General features: G+C 41.9%; 1 protein-coding gene across 1 annotated transcript in view; it reads left to right on the top strand.

Annotated features, from left to right (window-relative positions):
• The window catches only part of SLC1A2 (solute carrier family 1 member 2), a 31102-nt gene that overhangs the window by 2779 nt on the left and 11178 nt on the right, over positions 1-17145 (top strand). The window contains 6 exon segments of the mRNA XM_074148816.1: positions 566-598; positions 981-986; positions 1725-1893; positions 4861-4987; positions 7756-7989; positions 11643-11837. Coding sequence (XP_074004917.1) covers positions 566-598; positions 981-986; positions 1725-1893; positions 4861-4987; positions 7756-7989; positions 11643-11837 — 764 coding nt within the window.

Genomic DNA, 17145 nt, shown 5'->3' with positions numbered 1-17145 from the left:
AGCAATTTTTTGCAGAAATTCTGTGAAGAATGGTTTTGAAGGGTGCAGAGCAGTGGTACTGTGTAGCCGTGGTCTGTGGGGGAGTTTTCCATGCATTCCCTTGCCACCAGACAGAAAGCAATGCTGGGATTCAATTGCAGTTTTGAGATAGTTCATTTGCACACTGAACTCTGAACCATCATGGTGTTTCAGGATCTTTTGAATTTTTGTATATTTTGTCTTTCTGCAAGAAAGACTTCGCTTATAATGAAAACTGCTATTCCAGCAGTGACCTAAGTTGTGCCATGAAAGAGAATGAGACTATCGTCTATAAATATGATAGTGACATTTAAATGGATTTCTAGCCTCATATGTTGGTGTCAGAATCTAAACTTGATGTTAGGCTCAGCATTTTTATTGACCGTGGCCTTGTGCAAAGAAAGGCTGAGGACCTTTGACTTAAGTGACTGTAGTGGAATTTGTGAGCGTGTAATGTTTTAAGTTTAATTTCTATGACTCTGTTCTTACATTCTGGATACCTCACATGAAAATTACTTTTGACAGCATCCCTCAGATAAAATTTAACTTTGAAAAAAATTTAAATGTGCAGGAATGTTTTGTTGTTTCAGGACAACTGAAGAGTTTCTCATACAAAGATATGTAAGTTTTCTTTCTACATCCCCCTCTCTAGACTTAGACAGCAGGTTTTGAAAGGAAAGACATAAGGTAATTTAAAATCTTACGGTTTTAAAATATATGGATTGAATCTGGATCATCATCCATAGTACTGCAATGTCCATTTCAACAGGAAAATGGTGCATCTAATGCATCATTTCTGATGCCTTGCTCAAACATGTTTCTAGGAATAAGGAAGGTAGGGAGCAGATGGAAAACCATGGCAAACCAGTCATAGCTTCCTGACTATTTTGCCTGTCCCAGAGCCATGAGGAGGTGGGAAAGGTTCAAGGTGTGAAGTGGGAGGAAAATGTCCCTTCTAAAAGGAGCAAGTCACAGATCTCTCTTTTCCCACTCCCTCCTCGCTTTTTTCCTAGCCATAAACTCCCCCTACCATTCCTTCCCAGCTTTCCCTTAACCTTGCCTTTCATGTGCCAGGAGGGGTCCAGATCCATTCAGATGCTGATGTCTTCTTTTTTGAGGTGGTCAGATTTGATTTAATAGGTATCTGGCAGCTTTGATAATTTTTCTGTTATTTGTCACTCACAATATTTTAATTAGAGAGCTCAGGGGACTGTGTATATTCCATTTTGAGCTCTCGCAGTCACCAAATGAAGCGTTGGATTCAAGTTAACCATCACACTGACTATGATAACTTGAGCTGGGCAGACCATCCTGAATAACAAGCCTTACTGCAGAGTTACTGCTGTGACTGATCTTAGAGGTGCCTGCCTTTTGGTGCTAAGTCAATGGTATCAACATGTAACATACAATCTGTGAAGCACCATTTGTGAACCATCTGGATCAAGGGGCTAACGATCTGTAAAATGTTACATCCTAGCTGTAAGGAACAAGTATTTGCCATACTTTTCACACTAGAATAATGAGGAAGACTCTCGGGACTTTGTAACACTTGTAACTATTGAAAAGCAAACTTGCTTTTGGAGGAGTAAGAGGTTCTGAAATGAATGTATAATCCTTTAAAAATATAGTTCCCTGGGATTATTTCCTGATCTCCCATATGGATTACATTCAGTCTGTTTCTCATCCTCCCTTTTTATTGCCTTCAGATCCAGACTGTCACCAAGAAAGTGTTGGTGCCACCACTCATTGAGGAACCACCTAATGTCACGGACTCTGCTTTTGCTATGATGAATGAGACAGTGCGCGAAGCACCACCAGAAGCCCAGCTGGTCATTAAGAAGGGACTTGAATTTAAGGATGGCATGAATGTCCTGGGTAGGAAAACTTTTTGCCTGTCAAATATGTGTCATATGTACGACACAGCTTTTGGCTGTGACTGGCTAGCCAGTTTCACATGATCTGCTCTTCGGTGCAAGTTTAGTCTCATCAAATGTTCATCAAATAATCATCAAATGTTATCACTCACTAGCTGCCCATGGGTCTCTGAGGTGAAAATCTAATGGTCCAACTAGAAATATGACTGTATCAAAGAAACAATCAAGTGAATTATTCTGGATTGGCAGCTTTGCAGGTATTAACTGGAGTACAGTGGGGAAGCACGTAGGAGGTATCCAAAATATCCTTTCATCCTAGAAGTAACCTACCTAGACTAATACTAACGCATATTGGCAAAATAGTATGGGGGAGAGCTTCAAGGGCCAGTGCTTTACCCAGCCCCTGATGAATTTGAGCTGAGTTGTTTCTAGTAGGTGTCTCATGCATGCTGAACTAGAATTTGGCTTGAGGCAGAGCCTGAAGTGAGAGGTGGGGTGTGAACTGCACCACCCAAGAAAAATCCCAGAGAGGCTTGACACAGCTCTGAGTCACCACTCCCTCTTTCTTTCATCTTGGCTGCTGACCTTTACCAGCTGCAAATTATGAACAACGGCTGTCATGCCATCCTGTCTGGACAAGCCAGCAAGCAGGGGTGGTACAAAGGCTTTGCCTATCTCCTACTCCTTCCTGAAGCACCTGTTTGGACTGGAGCAGGGGCGCGGGGGAGCAAAGAGCTCCCACTCTGCTTCTATTTTCTCCTCCGTGCCTAGACTCACTGTTTTGCCAGCCCGAAGAGGCATGCTCCTGCTTACCTTCTTACTTTCCTGACGTGGGTGAAGTTAGTCACAAAGTAGCTCTCAATTTGTAGCCTCATTGGCACTCCTACACTTGAAGATACACATGCACTGTGGCAGCATGTCCAGGCTGACACCTATGTTTGTAGGTGTCATCCTCAAAGTGGGACAGTATCTAAACCACTGCTTTTATCTCACCACTAGGCCATCACTTTTTAGGAGCAAATGGCCCCTTATAGACTCCTTACAGCTGATGAGCTGCGCCTGCAGACACAGTGGCTGCTGTGCCTGCAGAGCTTTTCCGGGTGTTGGTGAGTTGGTTGGCAGTGGCTGCTTTGCTCAGATGTAGGGGAGATAGATCAGAGAGGATTTGTTTCTCTGTGAAACAGACTGATCTACAAGAGCCAGGAGCCACTGTGTTATGCCTGCCTCCACAACTGCTCCTTCCGTTCAACATCTGTGGGCAGAGCAGCCACTTTCTTTCAAAGCTGCAAATTAGCATTTTGCACCCTGTGTGAGGCAGCAGCTCATTGCTCATGCTGTTACCCTCACCTGCTTTTTTCTCTCCTGGAGCTCTGCTTATGCATTTCTAATGTGAGAGATTCATTACATTTAGTACTGGACTTTTTTTGTGCAGGCTCTGTCAAGGATAAGAAAAGAGCTAGAAGGCTGCATGCAATTCCTACAGAAAGGAAATACACAGTTTAGGTGGGGGATTTACTATAGCATTTTAACCAATGACTCCCAAATGTTGCAGAGTTTTTTGGTTTGGTGTGGTTTGGTTTTGAATGAAGAAGTGAAAATGTTGGGGAATTGCCATCCAGCTTGCACAAACTGTACAAGCCAGGCAAATTCCTGCAAATATGGACCAACCTGACTCTTATGACTAATGTAGCAGCTCATTTGGAATTAATGAACAAAACCATCTACTGACATTTTCTGAAGCAGAGTCTGAATTCCAGGAAGTTACTTGGTCTTTGACTGAAAAGCTTTTCATCATTTCTCCATGCTCTGCAGCACACAAACATACACTTCACTTCCCTATTCAAGTGTCTCAACAGAGATAGCTTGGTTCTAAAGAATGACTTTATATCCAGGAGATTTGATTAAAAAAAAAAAAAAAAGAAGAAAAAAGTATCATTGCTGAACCCAGTGTGAGGATATGGGCCAGACTGTCTTTTCCCAGAGTACTGGCAGCTGAAATTCCCCTCTCTTGAATGCTTTTGTGTCCTGATGGGTTTTTCCTTAGGAATTACCCCACTGACTTCACACACATGTTAAATACTGAACTTGTATCATGACTGAAAGTTTAGCTTCAGAGGGTGGCTGAAGTTTCAAACCATCTATCAGTATCAGTTAATAATCCCACTCTGGGCACTGAAAATTCCTGGATGGTAAAGGCCAGCGTTGGAGACACAGCTCCAGAGTAATGCATGACAGATGCACTCAGTTGGTTTTTCACACTGATAGTCCAATGTGCCAGACTTTCACACCTTAGCATTTAAATTTAGGAGCCAAATGTTACTTGTATTGAATTCTATGATTATGTATCCACTGATAGCTGGTTTCAGTGAGGTTAATCTGTTTAATGGGTGTTCTGTGGTTTAGCTTAAAGTGCAATACCCGCCTTCTCCTCCCACCCCCACCTTCTTAATTTAACTGGAATACTCCTGCTGGGGCCACTTTTGCCTTTCCCTGTACTCCAGGAATGACTACTCTGTAGGTTGAATCTGTCAAGGGACTTTTGTAAAGCTTGGGAAAAAAGCTCTTGGTCCCTAGTGACCATTTTCGCAACAAAGAAGAGTCATGATACAGCGCTGTGTTGCCTCTCCCATTTGCCAGGGGCTATGAGGTTTCTAACAGTTGCGTGGCACTGAGAGATTATGGTATAGGTATTTTTTTGATGATCAGGTCAGTTCAGGAAAAAAGAAAAAAAACATAGTTGTGCTGTGAAATTGCAATTTAGTAAAATATTGAATAATAAAAGATGTTATGAGCATGATCATGAAAGTTGAGAGTGAATCCATATTAAAAAGTCCCAAGAGATGCGTAATACAGTATAGTTCTGAAAACTGGATTAGCAGGTAGTATCATGAGATTGACTAGGTACAAAAACTTCCTAATAAACATGGTTTTACTTGGGTTTTTTTGTCTTGCCATTTTTTCCCGATAGGTTTAATAGGATTCTTTATTGCTTTTGGCATTGCTATGGGGAAAATGGGAGAACAGGCCAAGATGATGGTGGATTTCTTCAACATCCTGAACGAGATTGTTATGAAGTTAGTGACTATGATCATGTGGTAAGTTTGAAGTTTTAACTTTTAGAACAAAAAAAAATTTCAAAAACCCTCATAAAACCCTAATATGGCATATAGTGACCACAGTTTGTTAGTAAACGATGTAATGAAATAGTTCATTTTTTAAAGCCTTGACAGGTATGTTAGAACCACAGCAGCATTATTTCTATTTGGTGAAGATTATTTAGGATGCAATTTGAAATATTTCTGAAGGTATTCTGTTCTTTGTTTACTGAAATCCAAGACATGCAGGTACCAGCAAAGGCCTTCAAATACCACACTGATTATGAAAGTTCATTATATAGAAGGACACCTAAGCAAGCAAGTCCCCACATAAGAACATCCAAATCTTCCTGGGAGGCTTGCATAATCCCACTGTATTAGCTAGGAGGCATAATTACAAAGAAGCCTGAAGACACACTTTATTCACTGTCTTCTGTATAAAAATACTTTACTACCAAATAAAATTCCTGTGGTTTTCAGTGATGTGTGGCCCTTCCACCCCTAGTTTCTGCAGAATCTGTATCTTACAGCCTTGCTGCAATGGGGTCACTGGAAGGTATCTGTCCTGTTTTTGAAGTATACCCATTCGTAATAACAGTGCCTGGCTTGCCTTCAAGGGAGTGACTTTACCCAATCAAGACCAAGCCCTTGTTTACATTTCTGAATGGAAGGGGATTCTCTCTTTTTTTTTGGAGCTGTTTTTTCCGAGGGCTTCCCCAGAGCTATTTGTACACAGAGCCAAGCGTGGCCATATCACACAAAACCAGTTTTTCAGAAGGTAAAAATGCGTTGCTACATTTGGCGCTGTACTACTGTGCTTTGTATCTCCTAGGTCTTGGAGAGCAGAAATAGCCACTCCATTAAAACACACGTATCTTGGCTTATTGCTCCCCGTGATTCCCTGGTGTCCTTGGAAGTGATTTCCCGAGTTACAGGGCTGCAGAGCCTCTCTGAGGCTCTAGATGGACACAGCTTATAGAAAAGGGAGCAGGGTGCCTGAAGTCTTCAGTTTCATCAGTGTTTCAGAGAGAGCCTGTTATGCAAGAGTGACGCAGATAGCAGCAGCGATGTGGAAATGTGTAGAAACAAAAGAAAGAACTTGAAGCAATGACTTCGCATTCCTGTTATGCTTCTGCTTTTTTTTTTGTAGATTATCTTGCTGCATAAAAATACAGGGGTTTTTTATTCACAAAGCCCTACTGCTTTCAAGTTAATGTAACCTGCTGCTCTCCACTCTATAGAGAGATGGTGACTATACTCTCATAACACCCCAACAGCTAGAATTCACTCTTACTTCACTTAGCACCAGTTGGTACACCCAAGATATAATGCCTTGCCTACAGTATAATTTTTCTCTAGTTGTCAGTGTTGCAATGGCAAGAAATCATTCAAGTTTCAAGACATTCACTGTTAAATGATTATTTTTTACTGATGTGCTTTTTATTTCTCTGTGAGAAAGGAGATTGATGTTGGGAATTCCACTTGTTCATCTCTGTCTACAATTTTTAAAGAATTGTTGCCGCCAGAAACAGATGGCTTTTTTTTTTTTAATGTGTGTTTATAAAGCCAAATGCACTTCTTTATGCAGTTGCCTTTTCTTTGGTTTATGATTTCTCTGCACAGAGAGCTGTAACTCCCACGGCAACTCCAGACTCTGAGGAGCATGGCATTGCTACACAAACATAAAACAAATCAGATATCTGGCTCTGACACCATGTAATTCTTTATAAGAAAAATGCTTCATCAAGTTGATTGAAACATGGCTTTTTATTATAATTGGTACAACAGCTGGCCTTGCATTTCAAGGGACTGAGGGCTCTCCAGGTTTTGGGCATGTTGCTTGAGAGACCATGAGATGTTTCTTACAGAAAACGAGAAGCACTTTTTATTCTGAAAGTCAGTTTCCTTTATATTGTTTTTAATCAAGCATCCAAATCACTAATCACTTTTGAAAATATACATTGCCATTTATTTTCAGAGGCATTTTGTTTACAGTTTCTCCATGTTGCACACATTACTTTCTCCCAGTTTAAATTTTATAAAACAGATAGAGAAAATGAATGTCACTTAAAATTATATAATACACTAACTTTTACTAGTGTAGGTATAAATATTGTCTTCTGTCCATACACTTTCAGACATTTTTCACTGTAGCTGATTATTAAATTTTTTAAATAATATCCCTTCATTTCAATTTTTTTTTTTATTATCAAACTGCACTACCGTTGTCATCCTATTTAAAAGTTCCATTTATGCCATCAAGAAATCACACGACTGAGGTGACAAAACCCCTACCCTAAGTAAGGAAAGCACATAATTAATGAAGAATGTATAAACTAAAAAGAATTTGTCCAAATTATTGAAAGAACATAATGGAAGCATTTGCAACCTTCAAGATAAAAGCAATTCATTTCAACAAATAGCTTAAATGAAACAATTAATGCAACTCCCTGAAACCATATGAGCAACAGGCTGTAAAAGCTATGTATTAAGAAGAAATGCTGCACCACTCTTCATAATGATCCAAGCCTGTGTAACATTATTGTAGTCTTGTATGATGTTATTTCAGGATCAGAAACTATTCAGAAAATACACATTCTATTTGATGGAATGGAATAAAATGAAGTAGATGGGAAAATTGCTGAAGATGGCCATTATATTGTAAAAGATGAGTCTCCTACTCTTCTCCAATGTATACTTGATTGAGCACAATTTTTATAAGTAAGCTTTGAAGTCTGGTTCTCTCTGTGCTTGTTCTCTTTCTCCAGGTATTCCCCTTTGGGCATTGCTTGCCTCATCTGTGGAAAAATCATTGCAATCAAGGACTTAGAAGTAGTTGCTAGACAACTTGGCATGTACATGGTCACTGTGATTGTGGGTCTTCTCATCCATGGAGGCATCTTCCTGCCTCTGCTCTACTTTGTGATAACAAGGAAAAGCCCATTTTCATTCCTTGCTGGGATTTTCCAGGCATGGATCACAGCACTAGGCACAGCTTCCAGGTATGCTTGAGAAATAACAGCTTGCTTTATTTTTTAGCAGATTATTAGCTGCTATTTAGAGGTAATACATCTGGTGTTCTGACCTTCACTACAAAATCATTTTATGCCACTGAATAAAACCTATTTTTAATCCAGCCATGTTGAAATAAATAAAAATAACCACATATATTTTGGATTTTTTTAGAGAGGTTGTACAGCCAGCTGCAGAGAGATGGGAGACCCACTTTTTGTTTTCTTTTCTGATATTGGCCAAATGACTTGTGCAAATTCTGTTACCTCTGTGTTTGTTTCCTCAACTAGGAAACGATGATAATTCTATTTATCTTGAAAGCACGTTAGGACCAGTCTCATTGTATTGGGGAAAAAAACCCCAAAACATTGCTAGGTTTCAAGAAAGAAATGAAAAAAACCTCTCATTTTATTTTTTCATCCAGTTTGGCAGAGTAAGGGGACTTCATTGAATAGCTGAGCATTTTAGACTCAATGCTAATGCACAGAACGGACTCAACAAAGTGTGTAGGCAGCTCGGCTCTCAGTAATAAAGTAATGCTTTGCACTGGGGCAGTCAGCTCTTATGTTTAAAATATTTTTCATTTAAATTTTAAAGTTTTCTTCTTCAATAAGTGTTTATTTCTGAAGAAAATTTAATCTTCCATTTTAATTAAAAAAGGTGAAAACAAAAAGCATAGTTCAAAACTGACCATTTGGTGGTGAGGAATGCCTTGAAAGAACTGCAATTCTTCTGCCTCTTTGGGTCAATCCAAACGACTCCACTGGACGACAACTTCCCTGATGAACAAGAGACTCTGGGGGGACCTTACTGAGGTGCATAAGTATCTGATGGGACAGTGTAGAGAAGATGAAGGAAGAGTATTCTCGGTGGTGCCCAATGACAAGACAAGAGGCAGTGGGCACAAATTGAAAGACAAGAATTCCATCTGAACACAAGAAAAATCTTTTTACTGTGATGGTGGTTGAATGCTGGCACACGTTGCCCAGACGAGTTGTGGAGTCTCCACTCCTGGAGATACACAAAACCTGTCTGGACATAGTCCTGAGCAACCTCCCCTAGCTGCTTCTGCTTGGAGCAGGGTTGTTGGAATAGATGACCTCCAGAGGACCTCAACAATTCTGTGGCTCTGTGATAAAAAAATGTGGGATTATAGGAGATATAGTCAGGCCAGGTGTTTTACTAAACCACAATGTTCCCTAAGGCTTTTGTTCATTGAAGTGTTCTAGTTTCCACTTAGATTTTCAATACAAAATTTACAGTGTCCATATGCAACATGGTTTGGTTTTTTTAGCGTGAAGTAATATTTTTCTGGTGGAGTACCAAAGTGGAAAAATGTAGGGGATTCTAAGTGATTCCAGCGTATGGGTTTACCTGGATACTAGCTTCACCACCTGACTGCTATCCAGATCTGAATCTGTGGCTGAACCAAAGTGGACTAGTTCGTAGCACCACAGACAAGTGACCACACGACAAAAATCGCCATCATATGGTCTGATCTGGTACCTCTGGAAATTGCAGTTGCTCCCTATTCAGGGATCTATTAAAGGTCTTTGGCCAGGCTGAAGAACCATGGAAGGCATCTACATATTGTGCTCTTCTAATAAAGAAACCTTGTCTCCCTGGCCTCCCCACCTGTCCTTCCTCATGGTGGCAGAACTGAAGGGGGAAGATATTTGCATAGTCCCTGCCTGCTGAGCCTGCTGGGGTTCGTTGCAGCAATAGTGGTCCATGGCTGGTACACACCTTGTGCTCATGGTCTGATTTGTAGTAGTGAAGGTAAGGTGGGACTTGTGTTTCCAAAGAAAAAGAATCTTAGCTGACTGAGTTTCAATGTGTGTAAGTGAACTGTATTTTTTATTCTGCTTTTCTTTTGATAAGATATAGGAATCTTTTTGCTGTCGGAGGTAAAGTGATCCTGGAACTAATTTGAAAACTAGTAGTATCTGGTTAATCACTCACTAGACATCTTCTGCTGTCTGCTATAAATATAACTGCTAGAGTAACTTTCAAGAGAATATACTACATTGTTATACAAAGTATTAATTGTCGCTGATTTGGCTAAACCCACAGAATACTAAGCATTTGATTACCTTTGATTAAAACCACAGTAAAATAAATCATTATTACAAATATATTTGTAAAGATGCTAGAACACAAATGATTGGTACCATGTATCTGGCTCATTGACATCTGTTAAAAAAATCACCTCTGTGATTTTGGTACAGTCGTGTGAGCACAAGGTGGGGATCTAAAAGCTCATATCTTCTAATTCATGTTTCCATAGATGTGGGACAAGAGGAGTCATTTAGGAAGTGACTCAGGCATCTGCTAATCCAGAAGTGTTTGGGTTTTCCATAGATCCCATGCAAGATAGGTCAGCCTCATGTCCTTGTTCCAGATAACCTAGGACTTCATTTATTATGAAACTACATTTTATAGTTAGGTATCTCAGTCATTCCCTAGTCTCTCTTTTCTATGGTTTAATTATCTGTAAAATGGAAAGATTACATTTTTTGTACCCAATATCATCTCTATGGTAGTGGATGAACGAATGAGTTGGAAAGGCCCTGAAGTTGCAAGCCACTGTCAATGCTACGCTGCGAGTATTTACTTGAGAAAATTTGGTGAGTCGTGTCCTTTATTCTTCTATGAGCAAACTAGTATTTTTGTAGGGGCAATGACACCAGAATTAGTGGGATACAAGAGCGAAGGCCTTTGAGAAATTCTGCCAGCTCAGCTGAAGAAAGCAAATAAACCACAACAGATGTGCTCCAGCTGCTTCTGTATGAAACACCAATTAAAAGGAATTTCCTCAGGACAACTTTCTTTTCAGAACAGCTTCTTCAGCAGCAACCAGCTTCATTTGCTGCTGGACCTAACTTCAGGGATAACACAGAAAAGTAAGGAACCTGTATGAGGTTTCATGCTTGTTACAGCAAGTCCTTTGCCCGAGGCAGGCAGACCTGCTAGGGAAGGGAAGAAGTAGAAGATATTTGCATCTACAGGGAAAAAAGAGTGTTTTCTGTTTTCAGCAGTATTTTTTGACTAAAGTATTTTATTTGAGCAAGTGAGTGTAATAACCTGAACTATTCCCACAAAGACAAGTCACTGTGGATCTGTGCAAGGACCTGTTCCCCTCTTCCAGCCGTCTTTCTCATCTTTTCCTGTCCTCCAGCTGTGTTTCATGTCTTTTCCTTTCCTCCAGTGTCTGGAACCTCCATGGGTTGTATCTTTTTGCCTGACTTTTTCATTCCTTAATGCAACAGTGGTTTCTCCAGAGCAAATTCACAATCAAAGAAATTTAGGATTTGCCTCTACATTCATAGTTCTGTCCATCTGAAAACATCTGGAACCTGTCTTTTTTTTGAAAAAAAATGCAAGAAATAATTCATAAATGAGTCTAAAAAAATCATCTACTTTCTCTCAAGGTCTCATCCCTACTTCAGATCATGTTAGTGTCTTAGCCTCAGTCCCACCTCCGGCTAAATGTAGGCTTAATTTAAAAATTGGCTTGAATCACAGCAGAAAGTGAAAATAGAAAGTCTAAACAATGATAGCAGAATTTCTGACTTCGCTCCCTTGCATGTATATATTATATTGTAATTATGTCTTCTCTACTTCTTTGCTTTCTCTACTTCAGTGCTGGAACATTACCTGTGACATTCCGGTGTCTTGAAGAAAATCTAGGCATTGATAAGCGTGTAACAAGGTTTGTTCTTCCTGTTGGAGCAACCATTAACATGGATGGAACTGCCCTTTATGAAGCTGTTGCTGCCATATTCATAGCACAGATGAATGGAATTGAGCTAGATGGAGGCCAGATCGTTACTGTGAGGTCAGTACTGTAAGCTTTGTTTCTACAGACTGTAAAATGTGAAACTTTGGGTTGGATGTTTTCTCAGTAGCTGTGGGATTCACTGTGAAATCCATGGATTTCTAATAATGATATGCAAAGGAATGTCATATACATAGGTCCTGTTTCTCTGGTGACATGCATTTTCTATCATTTGCAGCTTCAGTGCACGCTGGTGATGTTTTACACCAGTTTTGCAGTTGACAATACAATGTGAAATAAAGCATTCACTGTCCAATGCAATGCCTTTTTCAGTATAGAGGGTCACTACGAGTGATATATGGGGCATTAACTTTCTAGAATGTGTCTGTTTATATATATTGGATGAAAAAAGTGTACCTGAAAAATGTATCCATGTATTTATGTTTGCCAGTAGTTTTTCTGTGACTTTGGTGAACAAAATGGACTGAAAATAGACCAGCCTGAGCGTGAGATTGCCTGCAGCATGGTTTGGATACTCCCAGACTTTTTATCTCTAACCCAGCAAATATTAGCTCTAGTCTTTTCTTATTAAGTTGTCTTATCTATGACTAAGCTGATTATCTGGAAGGACAAAGGAAAGTACCCATTAAAAATGTGCAAGAGTGATTGAAGCCTGTTTACTGTAGTGGAGGTTTAAGGCTTATTAGGTAGTGTGACTAATAAAAAACAATGGCAAAGTTATAACTGCTGCAGCTGAAGTTAATTTAAAATTGAAAACTTGGTGAAGACACCAGGCCTAATATTTTGAATAGTTAAAATGGAAACCACAAGTGAAGGCTGCCAAGTTTGCCTTTTTCCCGTAGTTTTCATCCACCCATGCTTCTTTTATTAAACCCTTATAACACTAAAGAAACTCCTGCAAAGGGATGTCTAATTCTATGTTTCTTACCCAGCTATACTAGTTCCACGTTTTCCATTTCTTTACCTCCTGCCCCAATCCCTGAAATAGTAAAGCCAAGGTTTCCAAAAGACTCAGGGCAGCTTCTAACGAAGGCAGATGCTAGATCTGCATGATGCATATTTGTCGCTAAGACTGAAATCAGTCATTTCAGAGATGCCACGATTAAACTAAATTGAGACTTCAGGGAAATTGAAGTCAGGAATCAGCTGTTGTCCAAGAGATTTGGTAGGCTTGAAACTGAGTTACACCTTTTCTCTTCCTTTGAGGGACTGACCCATTAGCTCTTCCTGATCTCACCATTTCAAGGCTGGTGTAGCCAGCTTTGTGACTCACTAAGCAGGCAGCAACATTGGGCTATCTGTAAGAAAACTATTAGTTTTCCTCTTCATGCAGTATAGCATTTTTGAAGGCTGCAGGCTCTTTGGGAAGGACAGGCAGGGAAGATGAGGAGAGGGTGTCACCCTCTATGTCAATGACCAGCTGGAGGGCATGGAGCTCTGCCTGGGGATGGATGAGGAGCCGACCGAGAGCTTAGGGGTCAGGATCAAATGGAGGACAGGCAGATGATGTTACAGTGGAGGCCTGCTACAGGCAACCTGACCAGGAAGATCAAGAGGATGAAGCCCTCTATAGACAGACAGGAGCAGACTCACGTTCGCAAGCCCTAGTCCTCATGGGGGACTTCATACACCCTGATATCAACCTCCCTGTTGGAGGGACAACACAGCAGGCCATAAGCAATCCAGGAGGTTCCTGGAATGCGTTGATGATAACTTCCAAGTGACAGAGGAGCCAATATGGAGAGGTGCCATGCTGGAGCTTGGTCTCACCAACAAGAAGAGGCTGCTGGGGAATGTGAAGCTGAAGGGCAGCCTTGGCTGCAATGACCATGAGATGGTGGAGTTCAAGACCCTTACAGCAGCGAGGAGGGTGCACAGTGAGCTCACTACCCTGGACTTCAGGAGAGCAGACTTTGGCCTCTTCAGGGATCTCCTTGATAGAGTACTGTGGGATAAAGCCCTGGAGGGAAGAGTGGCCCAAGAAAGATGGCTAATATTCACCGACCACCTCCTCCAAGCTCAGGAGCAATACATCCCAACAAAGAGGAAGTCAGGCAAAAACACCAGGACGCCTGCATGGATAAACAAGGAGCTCCTCAAGAAACTTTAAACATGAAAAGGAAGCCTACAGAGGGTGGAAGCAAGGACAGGTAGGCTGGGAGGAATACAGAGAAATTTTCTGAGCAGCCAGATTAGGAAAGCTAAAGCCCAAATAGAATTAAGTCTGGCCAGGGACATCAAGGGCAGCAAGAAAAGCTTCTATAGGTATGTTGGTGATAAAAGGAAGACTAGGGAAAATGTGAGGCCTCTCTGGAAAGAAATGGGAGACCTGGTTATCCAGGACATGGAGAAGGCTGAGGTACTCATTGACTTTTTAGCATCGGGCTTCGCTGGTGTCCCGGTTTGAGGTAAAACCCAAACCAATTTTCTGTTCTGTAATTTTACATCTTAGCTAGGCCTCTTCTTACTGTCTGAAATTAACAGCATATTGTGGAGAAAACTGCTCGTTCTCAGAATGATAAGACCAATGTTTGTGCTCCATGCCAAGGAATGGTGTGCAGAGAGGCTCTTGCTTATACTTATTGCTATAACAACCAAGGTCAGCCCATTTTTGTTATTTGCCCCCTTAGAGGGTCAGAAATGGAAAAAAACGTAAAGGCGTCACATTGATGGGGAGGAGGGGACAGGAGAGGTGACCCAAACCTGACCAAAAGGGGTGTTCCATCCCATCTGCCCCATGCTCAGTATAAAAGCTGAGGGATCAAAGGGTCAGCCCTCTTCCTGCAATGGCCGACGTCCGGAGAGGACTCTGTCTGTCCATCTGCCTTTGATCCCGATGTGTGTGTTCCTGACTCCAGAGCTGGAATCCAGTTCCCATTCATCACTGAGTCCAGTCTGGGACTTCCCCAGTGCCTGCCAGTGACGTGACTGTCATCCTGGGAGCTTGATACGGTTTTGTATATACTGTATCTATTTCATTATTTTCTTCTTTATTTTTAATATTAATTCTTCATTAAAGTAGTTTAGTTCATTCTAAACTTCTAAATCTCCTTATCTCTTTCTCTCCTCTCTCTCTCTTTTGTGGGGGGGAGAGGAAGGGGAAGGGCCATCTGTCAGTCTGGTTTTGGTAAATTCGGCCAAAACCACAACAGCTGGCAAGTGCTCTAGCCACACCAGCCAAATCGCAGCGGGCAAAGGCAGGGACTGGGAGAATGAGGAACTGCCCACTGTAGGAGAAGAACAGGCTCAAGACCAGCTGAGGGACCTGAAGGTGCATGAGTCCATGGGACCTGATGAGATACATCTGTGGGTCCTGAGGGAACTGGTGGATGAAGAAGCTAAGCCGCTATCCATCATATTTGAGAAATCATGGCAGTCCAGTGAAGTTCCCACCAACTGCAAAAGAGGAAACATAACCCCCCTTTTTAAAAAAGGAAAAATGGAAGACCTGGGGAACTACAGGCCAGTCAGTTTCATCTCTGTGTCTGGCAAGATCGTGGAGTAGATCCTCCTGGAAAATATGCTAAGGCACATAGGAAATAAGGAGGTGATGCATGACAGCCAACGTATCATCACTAAAGGCATATCATGTCTGGCAAATTTGGTGGCCTCCTGTGATGGGGTTACAGTGTTGGTGAATAAGGGAAGAAAAACAAACTTTATCTGCCTGGACTTGTGCAAAGCATTTAACACTATCCTGGACAACATCCTTGTCTCTTAATTGGAGAGATATGGATTTGATGGATGGACTACTCAGCAGATAAGGAGTTGGCTGGATGGCCACGCTCAAAGAGTTGCAATCCATGGGTAAATGTCCATATGGTGACCAGAGATAAGTAGTGTTCCTCAGGGGTTGGGACTGGGACTGGTGCTGTTTAACATCTTTGTCGGTGACATGGACAGTGGGAGTGAGTTCACCCTCAGCAAGTTTGCTGGCGACACCAAGCTGTGTGGTGCAGTCAACATGCTGGGGGGAAGGGATGGCTGGACAGGCTGGAGAGGTGGGCATGTGCCAACCTCATGAAGTTCAACAAGGCCAAGTGCAAGGTCCTGCATCTGGGATGTGGCAATCCCAGGCACAATTTCAGGCTGGATGGAGAATGCCTGGAGAGCATCCCTGGGGAGAAGGACTTGGGGGTGTTGGTGGATGAGAAGCTCAACACGAGCCATCAGTGGTCACTTGCAGCCCAGAAAGCCAACTGCATCCTGGGCTGCATCATAAGAAGTGTGGCCAGCAGGGTGAGGGAGGTAATTCTGCCCCTCTAGTCTGCTTTGGTAAGACCCCACCTGTAGTACTGTGTCTAGCTCTCGGACCCTCAGCACAAGAACAACATGGACCTGTTGGAGTCAATCAAGAGGAAGGTAACAAAGATGATCAGAGGTCTGGAGCACCTCTGCTATGAAGACAGGCTGAGAGAGTTGGCGTTGTTCAGCCTGGAGAAGAGACAACTCCAGGAAGACCTTATAGCAGCCTTCCAGTACCTAAAGGGGGCTCCCTAGGAGAGATGGGGAGTGACTCTTTATCAGGGAGTGTAGTGATAGGATGAGGGGCAACGGTTTTAAAATGAAAGAGGGGAGATTTCGATTAGATATTAGGATGAAATTCTTTGCTGTGAGGGTGTTGAGACAGTGGAACAGGTTGCCTAGAGAAGTTGTGGATGCCCTCTCCCTGGAAGTGTTGAAGACCAGGCTGGATGGGGCTTTGAGCAACCTGGTCTAGTGAGAGGTAGCTGCCATGGGACTTGAAACTAGATGATCTTTAAGGTCCCTTCCAACCCTAACCATTCTATGATTCTATGATTTTTTTTTCTACAAAAATATGACAAGAACTATCTCTTGAGGTGGCAATACAAATGAATGAAAGGCTATTAGGTTTTGCCTGTCAAATCCAGTTTGTAATAGGAGGATATTCAAATGACCCAGTCATAAACTCACCAAGACTTACTTAGCCCTTGACCAGCCCTACTTACTTCATATTGGTCATGTAGATCCTCTAATCTACATGAGATCTCCTTTTGGAGAGGGTGATCTTGGCTGACTGTTTAGACCTGAACAGTGAACGTGAACTTCATTCCCCTCCAGCCTGCAAGCGCTGCTGTGAGCATTTCCTCACAGAGCTTGGAAGCAATCACTTTCCAGTTCAGGCTGAAAGTGCCTGAGGAGCTGGCACCGTGAGCAGAGCCTGATGGTAGAGCAGAGCATCCTTCCTGCATACCCGCTGGACCTATCTGGGCCTTTCATAGACCAGGTTACACTGTAATCCAGACACCTGACAAACACACTGCGACCTGGATTGTCTGGGTCAGACCCAGCCATCTGCCAGCTCTAAATCAGGCTAACGTCCTCA

Source organism: Numenius arquata, chromosome 6, assembly GCF_964106895.1.
Source record: "Numenius arquata chromosome 6, bNumArq3.hap1.1, whole genome shotgun sequence".
In the NCBI taxonomy this organism is placed as follows: domain Eukaryota; kingdom Metazoa; phylum Chordata; class Aves; order Charadriiformes; family Scolopacidae; genus Numenius; species Numenius arquata.
This window is presented reverse-complemented; position numbering and strand designations above follow the sequence as displayed.